At 45.8% G+C, this 25,538-nt stretch overlaps 1 protein-coding gene across 2 annotated transcripts in view; it reads right to left on the bottom strand.

The window, feature by feature from the left end:
- Nucleotides 1-25,538, bottom strand: part of KCNK1 (potassium two pore domain channel subfamily K member 1) — a 58,034-nt gene that overhangs the window by 5,012 nt on the left and 27,484 nt on the right. Inside the window, exons 2-3 of one of the 2 annotated variants that reach the window (XR_004302514.1) lie at nt 11,120-11,515; nt 5,640-7,954 (exon numbers count right to left, since the gene is read on the bottom strand). Coding sequence is in view for 1 of the 2 variants with exons in the window: in XM_032430309.1 (XP_032286200.1) it covers nt 7,695-7,954; nt 11,120-11,515 (656 nt within the window). In the remaining variant the exon portion in view is untranslated. Of the gene's footprint in view, nt 1-4,224; nt 7,955-11,119; nt 11,516-25,538 lie in introns of those variants that run through there. The other variant, XM_032430309.1, reaches the window with a different exon arrangement.

Raw genomic sequence — 25,538 nt, 5'->3', positions numbered from 1 at the left:
TCCCTCCAAATGTCAGGCGCCGTACTGGGTTTTTTGCACACATCATCTCATGGAATCTGTGTGAAGGTCTGCATTACACCAAACCCAACATTATCCCCAACCAAACTCATCCTCCCTCTTCAACCTGTACTTTTATTCTTATTATTCATTTGTTCGTTTGCTAAATTGGTATGAGATAAGCGCTTTTTATCAACCGCCTGTCATTTGGAGACCTCCATTGTAATAACCAATCATTGTCAAGGCTAAACAACTCCCTTCTTTTCACTTTTTTTTTTTTTTAAGATTTTTTTTATTTATTTGACAGAGAGAGAGACAGCGAGAGAGGGAACACAAGAAGGGGGAGTGGGAGAGGGAGAAGCAGGCTTTCCGCCAAGCAGGGAGCCCGATGGGGGGCTTGATCCCAGGACCCCGGGATCATGACCAGAGCTGAAGGCAGTCGCTTAACCAACTGAGCCACCCAGGCGCCCCTCCTTTTCACCTTCTAAGCCATTCTGTAACATCATGCCTCTGAGCTTCGTATCAGTTTTGGGTTTGAAAGCTCCCAGTTTGCGAACTGTTGTTATATGCACAATACACTCTTACTAAATACGATTTTACTTATCTAGTTTTCAATTTTCCCTATTTCTGGATTTTTGCCACCATCTACCCCAACTCCCAGGGACGACTTCCTCTGAATTCATGATCATTTTCCACCTGCAAGACACCACGTAGCACTGGAATTTCATGGCCCTGTATTGCTAATTGGTGTTTATTCTCCACTTAAAAAGCAGGTGAATTCCTTGAGAAGCTGCACCATGTATCACTTCTACAGCACTAGGTATCACCTTGGATATCTTTCCAAGAAGTGGGATTGTTGGCCCAAAGTGAGTATAACCTTGTCTTTTAGGAAAATGCCTAAAATTGTTTTTGTTTAAAGATTTATTTATTTTAGAGAGAGAGAGTGCACGTGAGTGGGGGGGAGGGGCAGAGGGAGAGGAAGAGAGACTCTTCATGCAGACTCCCCCCGCTGAGCATGGAGCCCCATGCAGTGCTCGATCTCCGGACCCTGAGATCATGACCTGAGCTGAAACCAAGAGTCAGACACTTAACTGACTGAGCCACCCAGGTGGCTCTAAAATTGGTTTTAATGGTAGCAGCTAACAGTCATGAAAGTGTTTGCTAAGTGCCAGGTGCTTGCTCCTTGCTTTGGATTCATCATCTTCCGCCCCAGGAAACACCCTCTTGTAAACCTTGAGCCGTAACACCTGCAGACAGCCCTTAGGTTCCTCTGTTTCCACAAGAACCAGGTCTTTTTAGAACCAGACTAGGAGAGAGCCCCCCCTTCACAGTCTCTTCACATGGACTGGGGGCCCCACGGGTGAACTGGGGGTGGGGGGGGCTTGGGGATGTTGAGCCACCTACAAACTGGTAGGGAGAGTCCAAAACTTAAGTGTGCAAATGATGTCAAATGATCTTGAATTTTTCACACACTCAGAGATCCCATCTATTTACCTATAAGGGTAATGATTCACTGTTATATTTAGTTATTTATAGTTTTGTCAATATACTATTTTTCAGTCACTGCTTATCATAAATTAAAAAAAAGAAACAAATCTAAGCTCTCAGATGATTTTGGTAACTTACATTGGATTTTTTTGTTATAAAAACAGTGTATAACTAAAAAAAACAAAACAAAACAAAACAGTGTATAACTTATTCAGCCAACTCTACATTCTTTCTCTACCCCCAGGATGGCATCTTTCTTTCTCCTTAGCTCACAGGCAAAACTGATGGGAGATGACACTTACATGTCCCTCTTGCCAGCAAGTCTGACACTCTGAGTGGGATATCCTGACATGGATTCTCACGTTACATACGCAGAGAAATAAACACACATGATTTTACCATTTTACAACCTGGGTAAAAAGCTATTTACGATCACTTGACCTGATACTCTGCCTAACATGCATAAAATGCCTCTTTTCTTTCTGCCTTCGATATAGCCATGAAAACTTGAGATTCACCCATCAGCCAGAAAGAAACCATTTCAAATATAGGTTACTTGATCTTTTTCTTTCCTTTTTTTTTTTTTAAAGATTTTATTTATTTGAGAGAGAGCAGGGGGGAGGGAGGAGGGGCAGTGGGAGAGGGAGAAGCAGGCTCCCAGCTGAGCAGGGGGCCCCCACTCTGGGCTCCATCCCCACTGAGCCACCCAAGTGCCCCTATTTGGTTCTTTTCTTAAAGTCCCTCCACAATGATCTGAAATATGTTCTCGGTGGCACAGCCAGGTTTCTGCAGACTGATGTATGGGGCTTGTCCTTCCCTGACAGTGCCCCTTCCTAGGAACACATCACCAACAGGGACATGTGGAGTCAGCACCTGGCATGGCCCCGGGCTCTGCTGCTCTCTGCCCCAAGATAGGGGTGCCTGGGGCAGCCTGATCTCTTTCTCAGCTCCCAAAATTCAGAGGGAGCTGCCCAGGAAAAATTATTAAAAAAAAAAAAGAGACATTCTACTATTTTACTTCGTTAGACTTCTAACCACTAGTTCAAGTGCCATAAATTATGCAGTGACCTTTAAAATCTGGCTCGGTCACTGCCCAATGGGTGGCAACAAGCTTAGTCCCAATGTTAAGGTCACATTGTTCGAAACTGCAATCACCACGTGGTGTACCAACTTGGTAACAAGGGCAAAGAGGAAGGCTTTCATTATTCAAGTGAGCCCATAAAAAAGGGCACTCTTCCCACATTAATGCAGCAATTTAAAGCAATAATGTTTACACAAAGCAAGAACAAAGTAATGCAAGAGTTTCAGGTAAATTATGCTGATGTCTCTGAGCACCTACGGACTCATTGGTAGGTTAAATATCTCACTGTCAATGGGCTCTGGGTTTCCCATTGCTTAGAAATGGAAATGAATCCCTGAGTTATATGCATGATCATATATATCATGCATATGGTCACAATTTATATATAAATAATGGAAGAGGATGAAAACAACCCCTCAAAACTCAACTTCTCCAACTAAAAATAAATATATGTCTAATTTACTTACAGACGATTTTAGCAGCCACTCAAATGAGAGCAAGGCTATACACTCAGGAACTTGCTACCTCATGTTGTAAAATGAGATATTGAGCCTAAGTGAATTTTTCGGACAATGGAACTTATATTTAAAAAGCAAGCCTCTGAATGGGACGCCTGGCTGGCTCAGTTGGTGGAGCATGTGACTACTCAACTCGGGGCTGTGAGTTCAAGCCCCCACATTGACTGTAGAGATTATTTAAAAATAAAATCTTTAAAAATACTCCCTAATTTTAATCATTTTGAATGGAAATACATCTTCATTTACTCGGTCTCCTTAAACAGTATATTAAGTGTTGTTTAACACTGTTATGAAAATCACAGTATTGAAATAACATTTTTTAAAAAGTGCTGGAGGCGTCTGGGTGGCTCAGTCAGTTAAGCATCTGCGTTCGGCTCAGGTCATGATCCCGGGGTCCTGGGATCGAGTCCCGCATTGGGCTCCCTGCTCAGCGGGGAGCCTGCTTGTCCCTCTCTCTCTGTGCCTCCCCCCACTCATGTGCTCAAGGTCTCTCTCATAAATAAAATCTTAAAGAAACAAAAAAATGTGTGTTGTCCTGGGGGCGGTTTGTCCCCACTGGGAGGGCTGTAGAAGGCAGTTCTTTTCTTCTGAGTCCGAGTCTGCTTTTCATGTTAGGCTCCCCTCAGTGCACTTGCTAGCAGTTAGCATGTGGTTCTCAAAGCGGGTGGCACAGGGCACTCGGACCCACAATCCACACACAGGCGGCTGGGCAAAGTTTTACCAATGTGGAAAACCCATTTTCCCAATTAAGTATTCATACTTTTACAATCGTGCTGGCCTGAGTGTGCCCTGCCGTTTTCACTCAGAATGGAAAAACTTGCCGTAAGAGAGTTGTTGTCATGTTTCTGGAGTGTTTGATCATTTTTTTAAGTATACAAAAGGGTGGTCAGGCAGCAAACTGTCCCCAGACTCTGAATGGCACCAGAGGCCGAGGTGGGTGGTGCAGGAACCGTGGACGCTTTTAGGGGAACGGAGATACGGTGCTGACTTGAGTCTGCCCAAATGATTACACAGAGGGTACTGCCAATTTGCACCAAGACTTAATATTCTGCCACCTAAAAATTATGAGGAGTGCGCTAACTCAAAATTTGAGAACTATTGGGTAGCACCGCTCCCCTTTATTGTCGGTGGGTTGGAAACCAGAGCAGTCATTTTATTAGAACCATGTGCAAATTTAAGTGAGGGAAGCAAGGAAGGGGCTTACTTCTTATTAAATGTGTTTCACTGCCAGGCTGCAAAAATACTTAAAAATGTCTTTACTTACTTCTGGGCTCCTTACTGTGGTTTTGAAAGTTGAGTTTGCCTGACAGCACCTATTAGATAAGTGAGATGTTTGGAAAATTGTCTTCAGCAAACCATCTCCTGTTTTGCCTTCACACAAAAGGCTTGGATGTACCAAATTTTCATCAAGTAGAACTCTCGGAAAATAATACACCACTACGGGGAAAACTTTAAATGTATTAAAGAGACAGACTGAAAATTGTACTGGGCAGATACATGGTAAGTTCTGTATGATTTCAGGTTCAGCATTGTAAGGCAGTTTTGTTTCTAAATTTGCTGAGGAATCATCTGGTTGAGCGTGTACACATTTCGGAAACTCTATCCCAGGACTGCCTTCCTGAATGGAGGCTATCAGTATTTATCGTAGCTCTCCTGGGCATGGAGGCTTTGACCACGAATCACAAAATGCGTGTATCATATGCCACACAGTCAGGAAGTTCTGCTTACTGCATTCTGAGTAAGAGACAGAGAATCTTACGGTCTCCTTCCAGTGCATGCTTGTGCCAACTTAAAATGAACTCTTAATTCAAGCGAATACCCGCTCCTTTTAGGGAGATGTACTACTGATAACTTTAAAGGATTAAAGAGGCTTTGCACTGAATATTTCAGTTATTTCGCCAGATTTGTAAATATCTCCCTGTTCATCTTCCGAAAAACACAGAAGGCTGGTTTGTAGAGCGTGGGCATGACTGTTTTTCAGGTAAGAAAAGCAACCCCCCGTCTTACTAATCAAATCATTCCCATTTTTGCCTTAAGTCACACCATATATATCTGTTCAGAAAACATCCCCTTTTCCCACCCTCTCATCTTCCTCTTCGACTTTTGAACAAAGCGCTTTTTAAATCTCTTGGGGGCGTGATCACTGCAGAGACTACTCTCATGAATGGAGCCATCTGGGCCCAACTTCATCTGTTCTATTTCCTGTTTTAGCTTCTTTTGCAGACTGCTCCTAGCCCTTGCTCTACAGTGCCTTGGACTGCTGGGAGGTCAAGAACTCTTCCTCCACCAACACTCTGTTCTCTGCTCACACTGAGTGTATCTGCTGCTCCAAAATCAACATACCTGCTGGACACACGTGACTTTAAATTCACACACCGGAGTCCTTTCCTTGAAAGACAAGGGTTTCTGCTGCTTCTCTATCCTGAGGGCATTCCGTAGGATTCTTAAGAACTCAATCTAGGACACTGTTGCCCACGAGTTGGATCTTAGGGCTTATACTCGACTCATCACTCCGAACAGTATTCACCCCCACCTCCAACTTCACCCTCGCTCACCTTCAACTAGAAGGTTCCTAGGTCATCTCCTTGCTGCCCTCGGCTTGTCCTGCCCCAGCAGGTCCTGCTTCTGTTCTCTGACAGTTGGCTCCTCCTTCAGGACCACAGGACAGCATCTGCCCATCGGCCGAGGACAAAGAACAAGCGCAGGGAAGATACTCTGCCTTACGTTTTGCATCCCACAGGGTGCGGGAGGCAAAACTTGCTCCCGTTTTTGAAGGGCATTAAGGGTTAGGGCCTTCTCTGTAGATTCGTAAAATTATGCTTTGAAAATTAACTGGACACTTGCACGACGTGATGACATCCTGATTCAGAATTTTCCCTTTCTGCTCTTTCTCCTTCTCGGTGTTTTGCACTCCTCTCAGAGGAGCCACCCACTGGTGGCACATCCGTCCTCTTTGCCCGCACGGGATATAGACACTCTCCCTGCGTAAAACCCACCGTTTCCGTGGTTTTTATCCTGCAACGCCCCTGGCACCGTCCCAAGGGCGTGGTCACTGCGAACTTTCCAGACCCAATCGTGTCCTTGATGCACGTCCCTATCTGCTAGAGTCTCTATTCCATTCTTTAACCGGTCACCAACCCCTGCCTACAGTCAGCGGGGGACGCACAGAGAAATGTGCTCGCAAGGCAATGTCACCCAGATCCAGAGGAACAGAACACGTCTGGAATCCAACACTGGGAAGGGGGGGGGTCTACTGATGGCATCATAGGAGCTCTGGAGTGGCTTGGAGGCTCCGGAGCTGAGGGACTTCCTTCTGATGGTTTTGTTGCTCTGAGGCCAGATGGGGTCTCCTCCAATAAAGAAGGGCCCTGCTTACAGAGGGCCAGCAGCCAGCAGGACAGAGCTGGGAGCGGTGTGCTCAGGGCGGCACGTCACGGAGATGTTTCTGAGCGAGCTCCCCAAGGCTCAGTGATCATGCAGGGTCTTTTTCATTTTCTCTTCTAAAACTCCCCAAATCGTGTCCTGTGTATACCATTTAAGTGCGGTTTCTATAAAGGAGTACATATACAGTGTCTACGTGGAGGAAGGCTTTCCTTGACATATAAAAGCATAGGATTGCAACCAGCTATGACTTTTATTGATTTCAGCTTGTAAATTTAAAAACTCTCCGATTAATTTGACAGAATCTGTTCATTCGGGGTTTCTCGGTTCACGTCCTGGGCTTTGCAGACCAGGTGACTACAAATCACAGTGCACTTGCAAAACAAAATAACTTCTTTTACAAATTGTATTCTCCATTAGCTGTTCCCTTCCAGAGCAAGGCTTACAAACATTTGCGACACCGGATATCATACTCTTACAAAAGGTAGAAACATTTACTGTAGCAGAATACCATAGTAACTCACTCTTAAGTGTATTATTTCCCTTATTTTATTGTAGCAACTCTTCGATTCTTTAGTACAAAGAGAAATCAAAAGGAAAAATATCTACAATCTTGGGTTAAGAAGGATGCTAAGATCTGGTGACTAAACCGTATGTACAAGATATAAACATATTTATACTTGTATGTACACAGTTAACGGTTGCCTATTCATTATAAATAGTAGGTTTAAGTTAGATTCTACAAAAATAATGATTTGGGATGGGCACATGCAAACAGGTACACATAAACTTATTTATAAAACACATCTCTATGCCTCTCTCTTTTACTTTTTTTGGCCCTTAAATATAATGTTGCTATTTAGCCATCAGCTAAAATGATTTAAATGCAAATCCCAAAGTCCCCAATCAAAAGTATAAAATCTGCTTCTACCCCCAGCAGCACCCTTCTTCAAGTATTCCTTACCTCTTTGTAAAGTCTAGGTAATTTTGTCACATGTGAATTATAGGTACATATCTCATTTCTTCAGATATCAGTCCTCCAGAGTAAAAGCTTGCTTTGTTCCATTATTTTGTGGGTCTTTTTGTGGTGTTTTTTTTGTAAATATTTCAAACAGTAGATATTTGTTAAAAGATCATCTTGGCTTCTACATTCTCATACAAATAAACAAGACAAAGGCTCTTTCTCCCTGCCCTGACCCTGGTGCTCTGGGGACAAGGCGGCAAAGCCCTCAGTTGCCCGCGGAGCCATCGGGGTGGGCCGAGGACTGCGGGCCCACAAAAGGCTCGTTCTGCTTCCGATCCTCCTTCGGGCCGGCGGCCTGGTCGGCGATGGATGAGAAGGACAGCTGGTCGTGCTCTATGATGTGGACGCGATCCTCATCCTTGTCCTTCTTTACGTAGAACATTTTTCTGAATTTTTTCAGCTCGTGGAGCTCACAGAAGGTTTCCAGAACTACCAACATGGCAATGAGGCCAAGTAGGAGGTAACCTGAGTGAGAAGAAAGACAGTGTCTCAATGGGATTTGAGTCATGGATGATTCCAGTGGAGACACAAGAGTGTGCTGATGAACCAATTCCCTGCCACTTTCCGAATTTCTAGGAACGTTCGGAGGTCCGTGGCTCCAAGAGGGACTACCCAGAGAAAAATGAAGAATGACTTAACTTTCTACAACCTTGGGATTATTCCAAATCAGGGTGTAATTTCTGAGAAAACAAGAAAAAGCTGGGGCTGACGTGGCATTATAAAGAGAAATACCATCCTGCATTCACCGTTCCCCAAGAGTGACCTTTAGGGAGAGGGCTATCCACCTCTGCTTCATAATCAGCTGCTCTCAAAAAGCCAGTGACATGTCGGGGTGCCTGGGTGGCTCAGTCGGTGAAGTGTCTGCCTTCGGCTCGGGTCATAATTCTGGGGTCCTGGGATCGAGCCCTGCATTGGGCTCCCTGCTCAGCGGGGAGTCTGCTTCTCCCTCTTCCTCTGCTCTCCCAGCTCATGCTCACTCTCTCACACCCTCTCTCTATCTCGAATAAGTAAATAAAATCTTAAAAAAAAAAAAAAGCCAGTGACACGTCCTAAGAGTTTTCGATTGTCATGAGCGCTCAGAACAGAGCTTGACACCTTCTTAAGGACTCAATACTTTTATCAGTTTTTCCACTAAACAGTAAGAAGTATAACAGTAGAAATTACAGTTTAAGCTAGATAAAAATCCCTCTAAGAATGGATGCTGACGTGAAACCGATCTTTGTGTGGCGATTCGCACTTGCCCGGGATCCAACTGCACACTAAGCTGTCCATGATGGGACAGTCATTTTGGGGGCACGTGGACCATTCACTGATTAATTCTACCAGCTTCTTACTCCGAAATATAAGATAACGGGTGGATTCAGGTCACATGCTATTCCTTGAATTCAGTGATGAGACAGTAGTGGTGATTTTAAGTCAGTTCCAACACATTTAAAATCAGTTTCCGGGAAATAAAAGATTCATCATGGAAAGGAACAGGGTAGTGAAAATGAAAACTAAAAATAAGAAAAATCCCAATTTCATGGCCCAGTGGCAAAATGCTTGCAGAGGATTTTCAGAAAATAAGTGAACCAGCTAGAATGAGCAGCATAATAGGAACAAGGAGGCTGATTATCTCAAGAATGCAGAGAGACACGGTTCTAGCATCTTTAGAATTTGGCTATTAAGTTTTGATGATAACACGGTATATTTTAGAAATAGCAATAACGGGTGCTTGGGTGGCTCAGGCAGTTAAGCGTCTGACTCTTGATTTCGGCTCAGGTCATGATCTCAGGGTCCTGAGATTGAGCCCCATATCAGCTCCATGCTCAGTGGGGGTCTGCTTGGGATTCTCTCTCTCCCTCTCCCACCCTGGCTTGTGCACGGGCGCGTGCGCTAAGACAGATAAATAAATCTTAAAGAAATAGCAACGACATTGTTGGACTAGTTGACAATTCCCTTTCTTTTCCTTTATCCAGTGTTTAGTCAAGCCCTTGAACGCTGACAAAAATACCCATGGGGTTTCAGGCAAAAGCTGTGGGATTTTAACCTATTCATAATCGAATACACTTTTGGAATACTCATTTGCTCCGTTCAGCACATACGCTCTGGAGGCCACCTAAAAAAAGCTGGTTCACACTGTAACAAGTGTTAAGATGATCTGCAAGGATTTAGCATTATATGAAAAATTGAGGGAGTTCAACAGTTGGGCAGAATTTATGAGACGACAGTGAACACAAGAGACAAGTAGAACTAGAAAACACAATCGCAGAAACATCCAACTTCTTGAAGTCCTAAAAAAAACTAAATTAAAATAAGGAGGTAATAGTTTACCTAATACATGAAAAAAAAAGTTGAGATAATGTTGATCGGAGCTACCAAATCTGCAACAAAAACACCCCTCAGGCTACTGGCCCACACCATCCCGTGAGGGCTGAAACCATTAATGCTCAGATCATTGCGGTGAGAGTGTAAGCCCGGAACGCCGTTTGGAAAGCGCAGGCTCAGTATGTTCTGTGCGTCACAAGGCATATTCACTTTGGGCCAGCAATCCCACTTCTTGGAAAGATATCCAAGTAGAAAAAGTATAAACATATACAAATACAACTACAGTGTTGTTTATAACGTCCCCAAATTGGAAGCAATCGAAACAGTCAACAACAGAGGCCTGGTTAGATTATGGTAGAGCCAGTGCTGAAATCTTCTGTGGACATTACAGAGAATTATGGTAACTGGAGGAAATAGGAGCTCGTGCTTGTAACTATTTGGTAAACATTTCTGGAACTTGTATGGTAGCCAGGCACTGTTTGAAGCACTGGGGTTTATGACTGAGGCCTCTGTCCTGGGTGAGCCCCTGGTTTAATGGAAATGTTAAAATATACATAATTCAACTAAGCATGCTGTCAGGTTAAAACTATAAGACAGGTCCAGGACACAGCATCTGACTGCCTGAGTATCTACTATGCTCTCCCAGGAAACGTGACATGAGCTGAATCTTGAAAAATTCTTGAGACGGCAGAAATGAAAACTGTGTATGTATTATGATGCAAAAACTAAGAGTTTCTTGAAAACAGATTTCTACGTTCTCCATATCCATATCCAATTCAAAAAAAATTGTTTAAAAATTATAAACCACAGGCCATCTGAATTTGAACGCCTACTTTCCACACACAAAATTCCGAAAATCGTTCACATATATTCTAACTTCTCTGAAAAAGAACCAGATGGACAAATGAGATAAGCAACTCTTTTAAGATTTTCCTGGCAAATTAAAGAACACGACTGATAGTAACAGGCTACATCCTAGCCCTAGTTTTCTGGAACTTAAAATAGTTAATAAAAACAGCAAAAATTTTTTTAATTAAAAGGTGGTAATCCAGTATATTCTATGTGGTGCATTTTTACACTGTAATTTATAATGCCTATTACGTTATTAGTAAGAAATTGATCATTAGTTGTTAGTAAGAAATTGATCAGCAGTTTTAAGGTACCTGGAAAAATTAAGTCTCAGCAGTGAGATTTTTGCATAAAGAGCTTGAAAATTTATCAATCAGGGTTTTTATGAATGACACTATTCATTGGTAGGCAAAGTGGGGCATGGAACAGCAAGAGAGGCCAAAGGGGGTGGGGTCCGGGAGCCCCGATACTCACACGTGATCCCAATCTTATAGAGCTCTCTGAATTTTTGATTGTAGCCTTCTCCAGGAACGTAATCCCCTAGGCCGATGGTGCTCAGGGAAATGAAACAAAAATAAAAGGACTCGAGGAAGTTCCAGTCATCCTCCAGGATGGAGAACACGGCTGCCGGGATGAAGAAGAAGCAGGAGACGGTGACAAAGCCGAGGAGAACGGCGTGGACGATGGCCACCACCTGCTTGGAGAAGCCCCAGCGCACATGGAAGTAGAGGACAGGCCTGCGGGTGACGTGGATGGTGACACGCTGGACCACCGCCGTCAGGAACAGGAGGGTGAATGGAATGCCGATGACCGAGTAGATGATGCAGAAGGCCTTTCCTCCGTCTGACAGGGGCACGGTGTGGCCATAACCTGCACGGAGGAGGAGGTAAACTGAGGTGAGGAGGAAGAGGGGGGCAGAGTATACACCTGTAAACACATGGCTGCCTGCTGCCCGCCCCTGCCCCTGCCCCCCTCAACCTAGGCAAAGAGTCAGACCTCGGGTCTGATACTTTAAAGGCTCGATCACAATATTTCCTGCAACAAAATTCCACAGAGGATGTTACTGCCCTTGATGAAATCGGACCAGATCTTTCCCACACATCAGAGACTGGTTTTGAATTCACCGTCAGGCTGAAATAGAAACTCTGTGTGCGAAGGGGCTGGTGCTGCTCGCTGAGACCAGCCGGGCAAACGAATCAGAGGACACCAGGCTGACGCCCCCTCGCCCTCACTCCCCGCAGGGATCCTCGTTAGTACCAAACACCAGTCTACACTTGCGTCCAAAACAAACCATTCATGGAATGTTCTGACAGGGGTGGCCGAACTGTGGGCAGGCGAAGGAGACTCGAGGAAGATACAGACATGGCAAAAGAAGAAAAATGAAGATTAAGGCACACCAAGCCGCAGGATTGAGATTCCTTTTATTTGCTCAGCTACCTGGCTAAATGGCATATTCAGAAACCATAACTTCTTTCCCCCTTGTCATTTCCCAAGGCTCCAAGATGCGGTAAGTTCCCCCCAAGCAAACATTAAAAAAACACATTAGGCCCCAGTGGTCCAAACATATGTCTGTCTGACTTTCTACTAGATTTGAGTCACTCCCAAATTAAGCCATTCAACAGAGTCTTCATCCAACAAGTACCAGCAAGAGGGAAGCCAGGCGGCTGAGGCTCTGCGTATGGTTTTTAAAGTTTCACGAGCACTTCATCCTAAAAGGCCTAACATGCCCCAACAAGTCAGTTCAGGAAAAAGCCAACAAAATGCATGTGTGTGTGTGTGAAACTGGATCCTGAAGAAGCCTCACATACACGATTATGATTGAAACATGATTTCAAAACCTGATTTCTACAACATAGCCTCCTCCTTAAAAAGAAACAACCCTGAAAACCCTTCTGCTTAGGATCCCCAGATTCTCGGCTTTATGACAGTTCGTGGGATAGGGCCCAGGGATGGGTGGTCAGTAAAAGCTTCCCCGGGGGTTCCCATGCAGTGTCCACACAACAGTCGGGGGAGGCCCTTGGGTGATGAATGAGCTACAGGGAGTCCCAGAAATCTGCCAAGATTGTTTGCAGCGCGTACGTCCCCATGTGCCTTTTTCTGGGACGAGATTCTGGAATCTTAGATTCTCAAAAGGGTGAAGAACGGTTGTTCCGAGCAGCTGTTCCTGGCATGCCGTGCCGGCTTCTGGGCACGGCTGCGAGGGAAGTGGGCAAGTCGGAGCATCCAGAGAACAGGAAGGAGGCGGACGGCAGGGCCAATGATGCTCTCGCCACATAAGGAAGCAGGAGAAATTCGGCTCTTGACCCGCGAGGCCCGAGTAAAGCAGCCATGTCGCCGGAGCCAGGGGAGAGGCGAGGCATCAGGAGGGATGTTCTTGTGGTCAGAGATCTCTGGAAAGGACATTTCACCTGACCGTGACAAAGCCACTGGAAAGCGATCGTGAATCTGGTGTCAAAGTACTAGGAGACCACAGAGCTCAAGCAGGGACACCAGGGAGGCCTTCCACCATGGCAGGAATTTTGGAGAGGAGTTGAACCAGCCGGACTCGAAAAAGCCTGTAAGTCCATGACTATTATGCTTTGTGGTAGTATTTTTATAAACTATCTTTTCTAAATGCAGAACACACCGATTTCCTGTGGCCCACCTCTTCTGTGCCATCTGCTCCAATAAATTACATGATTTCGGTTCTAGCAGGAAAAAAAAAGTAAACAAATGTCTACTTTTAAAATATTATAGGATGTAATTTCTACTCTCAAATGACAACAGCTCTTTCCATGAGGGTGTTAACTGACGCTTCACTGACTAAAACGTTATCTCCGAGCAATGGCGATAATTGTGACAAGACTCTAAGCCTCCCCCCTGCAGTAATGCATTTTTATGCCAGTAATACGTTCCCACTAAGAGATTTAGAATCACCAACGTGTAGATCACTCACCGGAAGCCTGTTTCTTCTCCTGAGGTTACACAGATAATTTTGGTTAATGGAAAATAAAGTGTTAAATTTACATTCCATTGGTACTGTCTACACTTCCGGTGCGGGCCATACTGGGAAAACTAGCCTCTACGCAGGGTGCACAGCAATTCTTTTGCAATAGACAGCCCTGAATGCATCAGATGGAAAACTTCAGTGCTACTGAATTTTAATGAAGTGGTGAATAATTTACTCAAGTTCAGTCAATTGAACCCCCAGATGAATCACGAAGCAAAGCTCTTATTTTAAAATCTTCTATTAAAATCCATTACAAACCATGAAGAATAGAGCAAAATATTAACAAACCTTACCTATTTGGTGTTCTTTACATTTTTCTAAGGCTAGTCATATAATTCCGGGACACTGTAAGAGTACATGCATCATGGGGGGGAGGGGTCGTACTAAGGATAGTGTCCTAGGAACTATGGCTTCCCAGCTGGCTACTCTAACTACAACAGCTAGCTAACCTCCAATCTGGGGCTATGCCATGCTGGATCGGGGCCTTCCGGTTTTTCTGGTATTTAAGTCCTCCTGAACAAAGTCCAAGACAGAGAACCTTTGTGGGCTCCTATTCAGATCATTACAGCAAGTCACCGACTGGCAACTTCTTCCCACGTATCAGATGTTTTTGAGAGAGGTGCAGTTTATTGCTACACTTCTTGTTGTGATCCTGCACATATAATACATATTGTCATTTATTTACATTATTTAGTATGATCTAGTACAACATATAAGTTAGCTTGATACCTGATTAAAAACCATCTACAAAAGAATCTCAACCTCTGAAGTCAACGCCAGTAGAGATACTGAAATAAATTACAATGTTTCCTCTCCTATAAAACAGACTTTAATTTGCAATCCTGGGCTTTCACTTACTTGTTATCCCTCTCCCGCTGGGCTGTGAGCCCCTGATGGGGAGGAAATCATGTCCTCCTCTACGATGAGGCTCTCCAGGCTCCCCAACCACGGTGCCATCCAATCCACAGGAGCAAGGATGCTGGGGTTGTGACTTCAAGTCTAGGAGGGCCACAAATTCACTGTGGCAATTAATAGGCTTCTGGTCACGCTGACTTTGCTACTTTCATCGTTCTCTTATGCTTGCAATAAATTTTTGTTCCATGGTTTCAGTACGTGGTTAGCTTCTGGACGCCCACACACAACAGGTCTTCACAGTTCCTTGTTTTACTGCAGTACTTTTCAAAGACTCACACGTGGGTAAATTGGTTCATCCCTTCCATCCCGGTCATCGACAGGACAGGGAACGTCTGGCTTCTCTTACTTTGCTTACAATGGAAGTTGTTTACGAGGGAGAGAAGACTCAAGGGGAGTCTGAAGAGACTGAATAGGAATATTGGGAAAAACGGAAAGAGGCTTCCATTCCGTGTGTGTGAGGAAGGAGGCACGGAGGGCGAGAGGTGACAGCAGGAAGAAGTCACAGGACATGCAAATGCCTATGCTTTCCTAGGCATCACCGCTTTCTGTCCTATTCATTTAGTACTTTTCAAACACTTCTTGTTGCTTCTGCTCCATCATGGACGGTTTCTCGTTAACATCCGGGGGGGTGGGGGTGGCAATGGCCTTCCTAGTTAGGACACTGCTAGGATTCTTTACCTTAGTGTGGCCATTCTGAGTGATGTGCCCCATTAATACCCTGCAGTTAAAAACTAGAGGATCCTAGCAAATGGCCTGAATGTCATAGACGGGAGCACCTTGCACAACGGCAGTATTGAGAAAGAACAACCAGAGAGGGTGACTTGGGCAAGGGGCACCTGCCGCGCATCCGTCAGTCTGAGGACGCCGAGAGGTTCTGGAAAGGATGTAGGTGAGCTCAAAATACCCAATAAAAGCAGCCACTGCTTGCTGCTTGCCGTGTGTGTGCTGGAGTATATGCAGAACTGTGAATTTCATGACAAGATTCAAATCCAAGAGTTACTATTTCTATTTTATAAAGGAGAACTTTGAGTTTCTGAGAGTTTAGACAATTTGTTCAGCCAGAAAAATAATGAGAGCCCCGTATCTTTCCACTGTGCCACCTGGATCAGTTACGTGGTGCAAAGGCCAACGATGCTTCTCAAGTCAACTCAAGTCCTGACCTTCTTTCTCAAGGGCATGTAGCCAAGAGGCAGTGTTGGCCATCACTGTAGGAGGGCACCATGTCCTTCTGGTGGCTCCACGGAGCTGCCCAGGACATGAGACTCAGGAGAGGACAGGAGCGGGGGAAACAGTGATCAAGGTGGACAAAGGACGGCACGGCTGTCACACAGTGATGGCAGGGGAATGCAGAGCCTGCGTATTGCTGCAGGTTTCGGGGGGCAGGTCTGCACAAAACCTACCAAGGGCCAGAGAACGTGAGCACAAGCCGGGTGAGCCCCATGTCCTGGAATTCCGGTTTAGAAACGACACGGAGGAACCACCATGGTGAATGGCAGGGTCATCAAGGGAGAAAAAGATAGAACAGTGTCCTCCAGTTATGAGAGAAAAACATGAAATCATAACAAATCGGAGGTGACCCCAGAAAGTGGAGTCTCTGAGGCAGTAACTAAGATCAGAGGTATCAGCACAACAGAAGGTCCAATAAAATTCTTACCTTCCTGTTCAACTGTTAAACTCACATGTTGATAATTCCCTTTGCAATCCCTGTTTGCGAACAAACATATCATTGCAGAGACACCAGTCAAATAAGGCAGGACTGGTTATATTCCAAAGAATGTAGAATATACATATAGAGAGAATTTATCATGTAAATATCAGGCAAAAGTAAAAATGATCAATTACCCAATGTCTAAATACATTTCACGGTGAAACTTTCAAAGAACACCAGCGCAGGAGAAATCTCCTTCCTTGGCCACCCATCCCTTGGTTCGATCCCAGTTCTCCCCTGGGGACATTACTGCTAGGAATTTGTAGCCAAAAGGTCCTAAAACTTTTCTGAGGATTCAAATATATACATAAATGCTTCCAGAAAAACACGGTTTTATTTTGGTTTTGTCACAAACAGTATACCACACGTATTGCTGCTCTCCAATTGCTAAGTTTTCTTTGAAGAGTATGTTCTGGAGATGGCTCCATGTCGAACCGTGAAGACCGACCTGTTCTTTAAATGCACATTCTCCACTATGCTAGCACCCTAGCCTATCTAACCATCCCCCTCAACTGGTGGACGCTTAGGGTGTTTCCAATTCTTCACTATTGGTAATATCAGGTCAAAGGCAGGTTAGGTGTCTGGGTCCCTGGTGAGAGTGTAACATGGCGGATCTCGTGATCCCCGTGATCCCCCTGTGTGCTACACGAATGTCCAGCTCAGAAGAAAGCTCATTAGCAGAAACCTGAAAGTAAATTCTCGAATGCACTCAAAATCTACCAGCTCCCAGAAGAGGCCATCCTAGGTGGTGTCTGCACAACAGTGCTCACTTTCTGGCACAAGTGTGCAGTACGCAGACTTGCAGGGAGAACTGGCCCTCTGCCCTGACGGTTCTCCTACCCCTCCCTTCCACCTGGGTGCATTTTTATGTGGGTACGGTTTTTGTTTCTTGCCCTGGCAACACCACTGTAGTTTTCCTCTCGGCCTTCCAGAGTCGACATAGACTCTTTCACATATAAACAACTCCTTTTGTTCTGATGATTCTGACTCAACAGGCAGTTTTTCATTGTATTCTACCTGTTACTGGCTGTCCCAAAGTACCCAACCAAAAATATTTCATTTTTCTCATATTAAACTTTAGGTAAAGAGTTTGGCCAACTTAGGAACTCCTAATATGGATGCTTTCTTTCCGAAGCATTACCAATTTCCTGCAACTCTAATACGTGTACTTATTCATTCTACGCCCCAAATAAATACTGCTTCTCCATCTTTTAAAATTTATTTTCATTTATTTTTAAAGATTCATTTATTTGAGAGAGAGAGGGAGAGGGAGAGAGCATGAGTGGGAGGAGGAGATGGAGAGGGAGAGAGAAACCCATGCAGACTCTGCACTGAGCGCAGAGCCCAATGCGGGGCTCGATCTCACCACCCTGAGATCATGACCTGAGCCGAAACTAAGAGTCGGATGCTTAACCGACTGTGGCACCCAGACGCCCCTCTCCATCTTTTTTTAAAGACATATATCCCTGCAATGTCTTCTTTCACACCAGCCTCTGAATAATTCTTGCAAGCCAAGATCCCCTATGAAGCCCTGCTTCACAAAACTGAAATTCGGAGAGAAGAGAGTGCACTGAATAACTTTTTCAAACTATCCATCCTCCTTTCTGCCATTCCTGATGAGCAGGCGAGCACCAGGCTGACAGTCCGGCTTCCGACACACCTTGTCTTCCCGAGAGAGCCTAACTCTATCAAGGTGCTAACAGGGCCAATCACATCGTTTGGTTTTAATCTGGTAACGTTCTCAGGAAGATACTCTAGGTTGCAGTAGTAGAGCCCAGGAAATAGTTGGCCAAGGGCATTTTTTGCTAATTGTCATAATTACACCAGTTCCCTATGGACAAAAAGCAGGTGATCATCCCCACCTGCCCAAACTCCAGCTTAACTGTACCATCTGCTGAGCACTGCGATTTAAGGTCTTTGTTACGTTCCTAGAGGAAGGAAAAGGGAGCTCATGACCCACTACCCAATATGAGGCTATAACCAAATCATGTCATATTTTTAGTACAGCTTTCCCAGAATTCCAAGCAGTCACATTTCTTGTGGTTTCTACAGGAAGGAACAGGCAAGGCAGGGTACACTGGCTGGAGAAATCCCCGGATATTTCCAAAGAAAGGAATCCTCTGAGACAGAACAGACCTAGGACAATGACCGCAGGGCTTGGCTACGCCACGCCGGGGCTTCCAGAAACTCCCCAGCCCTGGTGACCCAGTGGCCCCTGACCAGGGCCAGGCTACGGGCGCAGAACACTGCCTCATCCCGATCTCCTGCTGGACCTGAGACTGCGGTTTTCTGATCCACCTCCCCACCCCCTGTAGTGGGGTCAGCACACCTGCTGGGGCGCACGCTCCCACTTGCCTGTCTGCCACACACGGACCCAGCCTTCCACCGCTGGGACACTTGCAGAAAGAGCTAAAACGGACTCAAAGTCTGATCGGTGCGGAAAATGGCACAGCCGAAGATGCACACATTAGAGTCTTGTCTGTGTTTTTCATTATTTAATTTTATTTCCCCTCTCCCTCATTCCTGACCATTTCTTAGGAATTTTGGCAGCAGGATAACAAAGTGAAGCGAAGAAAGCAATAGAACAATGGGTCTAGTTTTTCCTAAAGCCCCAATATTTTAGATGAGGTTTCCTGATCTATTAACTAAAGCGGTATTTCCTCTAGCTGCCACTTCGCTCAGGTTTGCCTTCAGGTTTGACATAACTATCCTGCAGCCATGACTACCATGGGGTTTAAAAGTGATTATATTGGAAAGGCTTCCCAGTGATGCACTTTTAGAACAGCCTTTTAAAATTCATGCTGTCGGCATTTCTCCCCGGGCATGGATGCTGTGCAGACAACTCAGGATTTCAATTTATTTTCCCCTGGGAACAGTTGCCCTGTGGAAGACAGGCTCAAAAGGTAATAGAAAAAATGCTGGATGACAAGGAGAAGACAAACCATTTACTTGATGCTGAATTTCCAACCCCCACCCCTGTGCATCATCAATGTAGATCTTGCCTGGCCCAAAGCTTAACTCCAGACTAGAAGAAGCCAAAGTGGTCCTAAACTCTCAGATGGTGGAAAGGGGTGGGGGACACCTAGACATTTGCTCAATCAAACCACATTTCCACACCTCCCTTTATAGGGTCTCAAAATGGTAATGTCCCAAGGGTTCTAGGGACTCTGGGAGGAAAACACAGGTGTCTTCCTGGCTTGATGGGAAAATCTCCACACCTTTTAGAGGGAGAGGTTCCTGAAATAAACATTTTTTTTTTCTTTTCCATCAGACCGTAAAGACTTCAAGGCTCTTGAACTCTGAGAACACAGGGAGGAAGGTGCAAACTAAAAAGGTCCTATGCAATACCACGCTTATAAACTAAGTGGAGCTTCGGGGAACAGACTGAGGAATCGGATTTCCTAAATTGAATCCTGGCTCTGCTTCTTACTCGCTGTGAGGCCCTGGGAAACTTTATGCCTTAATTTCCTCATCTGTCAAGTATGAGTAATACTTCCTACCCTCATGGAGGGGTTATGAGGATTACATAAAATAATCCATATAAAGCAATTACACAGATGCAGGTACGTACAAAGTCCAGTGAAGGTAAACTCCTCTTCTGATGCTGAAAGAAATAGCTAATGGAATCATCTCAATAATACGTATGCTCTTTTGGGTGGGTCACACTCTTTCTAGGCATGCTAGTTAGAAGTTGTCTGTACTCTCACCTCTGTTTTCTGCACACATTTTAATTCTCACATCCTTCAAGACATTTTCTTCCACACTGATGGATGAAGCAGTCCCTGATCATGATTGAAGACCTAACAACAGCACTTAGGGAACAATCAGATATAGGAACTTGTGGCCACTGTGCAATTTGGGGGGCTACTAATGACCCCCCAAGAGAAACATCCAAAGACTCCCTTTCAGGTTCTCATTCCCTCCATTGTCAACTGACCCAATGTGGTGGCCATTCACCACAGTCCCATTTTCATGGGGAGATACCAGTAGATTCCAATGACCAAAGGTAGGGAAAACTGGGTCCCCTCCCACAAAACTCCTCTACGGGGGTGGCACATTACAACAACAAGAGGCACAAAATAGTTACACACATGTTGTAAACTCGGGGCAATTCCCACTCTCTCTCCTTTAGGTCCCTGAACAAGTCTTAGTTGAAAGGTTTGCTGGAGTCAGATGCAACACTATCCTCGAAGCCGGATTCAACTACCTTCTGGTCAAATCAGGTGACAAAATCCTCAGGTCCTTCCTTAAGTGGCAGAGCACAGAACAGGACCAAGTCCTAGGCCTTAAATACCCATTTGCTGGGTGCACAAAGATCTTATACCCACTTCGTGCAAGAGCAGACGAACAACATCTCTACATCTCTAGTTAGTCTACATAACTTGACCACCCCCACTCTTACCTATGCAAAACACCCCCAGGACTCCTTATGCTAATTAATGGACTCTCTGGTCTAGCTGTTTAGGTACTTGCTGAGACAGGCTTAGGAAAGGAGATTTCTAGTTAGTCTTTCAAATGGTAACTTTCCCTCTACTATTCCTGATTAGAAACTTCGTCACTTCACCGGGTACCTCCCTGCCCCTAGAGTGCAGATTCATTGGTAAGAGCGCTAATCACATTCTCTAGGTGTTAAAATACAACACTTTCTTCCTTCTAAGTGTCTGACAACTGACAGACCTTTCCCTCTATGGAATCTTCCTGCTCTGGGCTCTGGGTTATGGCCGAAGCAGGGTAGGCTCCCCTTCAGAAACAACCATGAGTGGGTTCTTCGTGCTGGGAGGCTGGCAGCTGGTGCATTAGATTAAGAATATACACATTATGATTTGCAGCCTGAGGGGGCACAAGCCACCCATTTGGGGTTGGCAGGGAGCTCCCTCAGCATCCAAGCTCTTCCTTGGGGAGGTGAAAACCACAGGGCCATTTTGATGGAAGGTGCAGTTTCAATACACTCACACAAGAGGAAGTTAAGTCACAAGACTTATGGCCTACAGATGCCGGAAAAAGGCAGGGGGACTAAACCAGGGGAAGGGCAGTCCTTCATCCTAGGTCTTGAGGGAGCGAGGGATAGAAAGCAGGGTAGCAAACAGAGGTCCCTAACTTTTCATTTTTTTCATCGGCTCAACTCTAAGTGGTTTATTTATTTATTTAGAGAGGGAGAGGGAGAGAGAGAGAGAGAGCGCATGAACGGGGGGGAGGGGCAGAGGGAGAGGGAGGGAGAGACTCTCAAGCAGGCCCCATGCCCAGCGCTGAGCCTGACGTGCGGCTCCATCTCACAACCCTGACGTCATGACCTGAGCTGAAATCAAAGAGTTGGACGCTTAACCATCTGAGCCACCCAGGCTCCCCTCTAACTGGTTACTTTAAAAGGTGTCCCAGAAAAAGCAAAGTGGGAACATGGGGCAGGAATCCTAAGCTCAGGTCCTTATTTAAATGTCTAGACTCTGGGTGTGAGCAGGATTGTCATACCGTCAAATGCTCGGGCAGCGACTCAAAATAGCCATTTTCTCTGCACAGACTTACAAGGTAGAGGCCAACCTTTCTGCCTTGGCCCCAGAGTAAAGCAGGTGGGGAGCAGGGCCACTCGCACCCACCAAGGACACGGACCTTTGTTACTGTAAGCCACCGAGACTTGGGGGCCACGTCACCACAGTACCGCCTTGCAAAAACTGACTAAGATGCTAGGAAAAAATAAAGAGAAGGTGGGGGAGGCGTGTGGGACGGAGGAAACAGGATGGCAGAACTGAGCGTGGATAGCCTGTGGGCAGAGGGAGTACTCATTACACAATTCTCTAATTTTGTATCGATTTCATAATAACCTATAATAAAAAGTAAAAGAGTCGAGGCTTTGAAATGTGGATGTAAGAATAGCTTTTCTAGACAACCTCTGAGGAAGTTCTAGGCTTTCTTTGCTCCTTAAAATCCTGCTTTTCACAGTCAGTACTAAACGTCTAACAAGGGCGCCTGGGGGGCTCAGTCTTTTAAGCGTCTGCCTTCAGCTCAGGTCATGATCCCAGGGTCCTGGGATCAAGCCCCATGTCGGGCTCCTTGCTCAGCAGGAGGCCTCCTTCTCCTTCTACCTGCTGCTTTCTCTCCTGCTTACTCTTTCTCTCTCAAATAAATAAAATCTTAAAAATAAATAAATAAAAGTATAACAAGATGAACCAGAACCCAGAGGTACAGCACGGAGAAACACTCCGGTACAGCCAACTTTGATTTCTTAATTTAATGCCCTCCAAACCTGTAACAATCCCATAATCTCCTCAGCCAGAGGAGTTGAAATCAGCTTGTTCTCTGAGGGCACACACTCCTGGGCCATGGGCAAGCCACAAGTCCAGGGGCTGAATGGATAGAGTTGGGGGTTTTCTCACAGAGTTTCCAGGGGTTTAAAGCAAGTCAGCTGTCGGCTCCCGTATGTGAGACAGAATTCTTGCAGGAGCCCAGGTCCACCTGCCAGGCTGGAGGGGTGCAGCCCAGAGAGCACCTCCGGGTCTTACCAACCTGTCACTGATGTGCAGTGTTCCGGAAAATGCTATCTCCCGAAGACTGCAGGAACTGCAGTCAGCTACAACACCGCCCCCCCCACACATGGTGAGCCGGACTTCCATCATCCTAGGGGACTACCATAGTGCACGAGGATTCCTTGAGAACACTTGTGTTATCGGCCCTGAATGGGATCACAGAGGGCGAGCAGGGTAAGGAGTGCGGGGGGTTGCTGAGCAGGGCAGAAACTCTCCCATCCACCGGGGCACAGACACCCTTCTCCCAAGGGACCTCACGATGCTCATTTGGCTCTCCACCGGGCAGCTGTGTCTGTCATACGGTCATTTTAGCCCTAAATTTCAACAAATGTTGGCTGAGCCCCAACTGAGCCCAGGCAAGGGCTTTGACAAGACCCTTTACACTCGCCAACCAAGCCGCCGTGAGTCATTGAGCCAGCACAAACTTGCTCAAGAGAAAGGACGGGCAAAGCTCCACAATCAGACATACCCAGGGAAACACCAAGAGGGTATCACCTGGAGCAAAGTCCTATTTAAAGGAGAAAGATTTAAATGAAAGGAACAGAGGTGCTGACGACATACCGTTTATGAAACTGACACGTTAATAAGGGGATTCGGGTACCACATTCCAAAAGATTAAATATTTGGTTCAACAGAGTCATTTTGAACAAAAGTCTCAAACTCACAGATATGCCGGATTTTAGGCGGGCAAGGCAGAAGCAGTGAGCCTACAAGAGACCTCACGGGCTGCTTCATGTTTGGCGGGAAGATCTCCGCAGGCTCCGAACGCACGCCCTTCAACCAGCTCCATACGAGCTTTTATCCAAACCACTCTGTTGAGTCACGTCTGCCTTCTCAAGGGCACCTGTGATTTGCAAAATCCTAAAACGAATGCTATCCTCCTGGTTCGCCACTTCTAAGCACCACATGACCAAACTGTGTCCTCCTCCACCTTGAACCACTTTCTTCCTTGGCTTGAGTCACAGCGACTCCCCTTTATGGTCTCCCGGAGCATAGATCCAGTCTCCTCCCTTGGTCTCTCCTCCTCAGTGGGCCCACCACGCTAGAGCCCTCATAATCCATTCCACCAACACTCACCCCCTTTCCTGACTCTTCTTCCTCATGGCCCACAAAAAGAAAAACATGGTGCCAACCCCAAAACTATGACCACCTAAGAGCTGAATGGGATCAGCGGCTAGCCTACCTGTGACCTATTAGCAGCATCCTGCCTTTTAGGCAGCTCTGCCCTGGGCAATAGCATCCGGACCTGTGCCTTTCATTTATTTATTTATTTATTTTTTAAAAGATTTTATTTATTTGACAGAGAGAGACACAGCGAGAGAGGGGACACAAGCAGGGGGAGGGGGAGAGGGAGAACTGGACTCCCTGCTGAGCAAGGAGCCCGATGCGGGGCTCAATCCCAGGACCCTGGGATCATGACCTGAGCTGAAGGCAGACGCTTAACGACTGAGCCACCCAGACGCCCCGGACCTGTGCCTTTCAATCCCCGTGGTTTGTCAACCCAGGCTGAGCATTAACCTCGCCCGGGGATATCTTAAATACCTTAGAGATTTTCTTTCAACTGCTCTGGGATGAACTGTGGGTGGTGGTATTTTTTTTTTTTAAAGCTGCCCAAGAGTCACCAGTTAGGGCTAGGAACCACTGATCTATACACTAAGGACTCCCAAATGTACTTGCCTTCACCTTTTTCCTGAGTTCCAAATTCATGCCCAACACCCGATTCAAAATCCTATTTGGGATGTGATATAGGCACCTCCAAATTACTGGGTCCACAAAATATTTCTTGATTGCGTCACGTGAAGGACCACCTGACCCACCATCACCCCTGCGGTGAAAACTGCAGCCCAGACCTGCCCCTCCCCCTAGTTTTCCTCATTTCAGTACTAGTATCTGTTTAGTTCTTCAGGCCAAATACCAGCTAGATTTTTAAAAACTCCTCTTTCCCTTGTCCCCAGCATCGAATCTATCACAAATCCTACTGGTTCTACTTCCAAAATATGTTCTAAATCAGGGCACTTTTTTTTTTTAATCATTCCCACGCCTGTTAACCCAAGCCACATGATTTTTTTCCTGCATGACTGTAAGAGCCCCATGAACCCACTCCTCCTCCACCCTCTAACATATGCCGAGTCTAGGAGACACCTGTGTTAGTTTCCCATGGCTGTTCTAACCAATTAACACCAACATGGTGGCTTAAAACAACAGACGTGTGTGTGTGTGTCCGTTCTGGGGGCCAGAAGTCTGAAATCAAGGTATCAACAGAACTATACACCCTTCAAAGGCTCCAGGGGAGGGTCCTTCCTTGCCTCTTCCAGCTTCTGGTGGCTCCAGGCTTCAAGGAAGGTGGCTTCCTTGGCCTGTGGCTACATCACTCCGCTCTCTGGCCCCAACTCCACGCGACCTCCCCTCTGCACCTTCTTTTCTGTCTCCTTCAAGGACACTCGTCATTGCTTCTAGGGCCCATCTGGGTAATTCAGATGATCTCATCTCAAGATTCTTAATGAGGGATGCCTGGGTGGCTCAACTGGTTACGTGTCTGCCTTCGGCTCAGGTCATGACCCCAGGGTTCTGGGATCGAGTCCCACATCAGGGTCCCTGCTCAGCAGGGAGCCGCCTTCTCCCTCTGCCTGCTGGTCCCCCTGCTTGTGCTCTCTCTCTTTGACAAATAAATAAGCAAAAATCTTAAAAAAAAAAAAAAAAAAGATTCTTAATTATATCTGCAAGACCCTTTTCCAAATAAGGTCCCAGCTCAGGGGTTAGGAT

Source organism: Phoca vitulina, unplaced genomic scaffold (assembly GCF_004348235.1).
Source record: "Phoca vitulina isolate PV1807 unplaced genomic scaffold, GSC_HSeal_1.0 scaffold43, whole genome shotgun sequence".
Lineage (NCBI taxonomy): Eukaryota > Metazoa > Chordata > Mammalia > Carnivora > Phocidae > Phoca > Phoca vitulina.
Note: the sequence above shows the minus strand (reverse complement) of the source record. Positions and strands in the feature narration are given on the sequence as shown.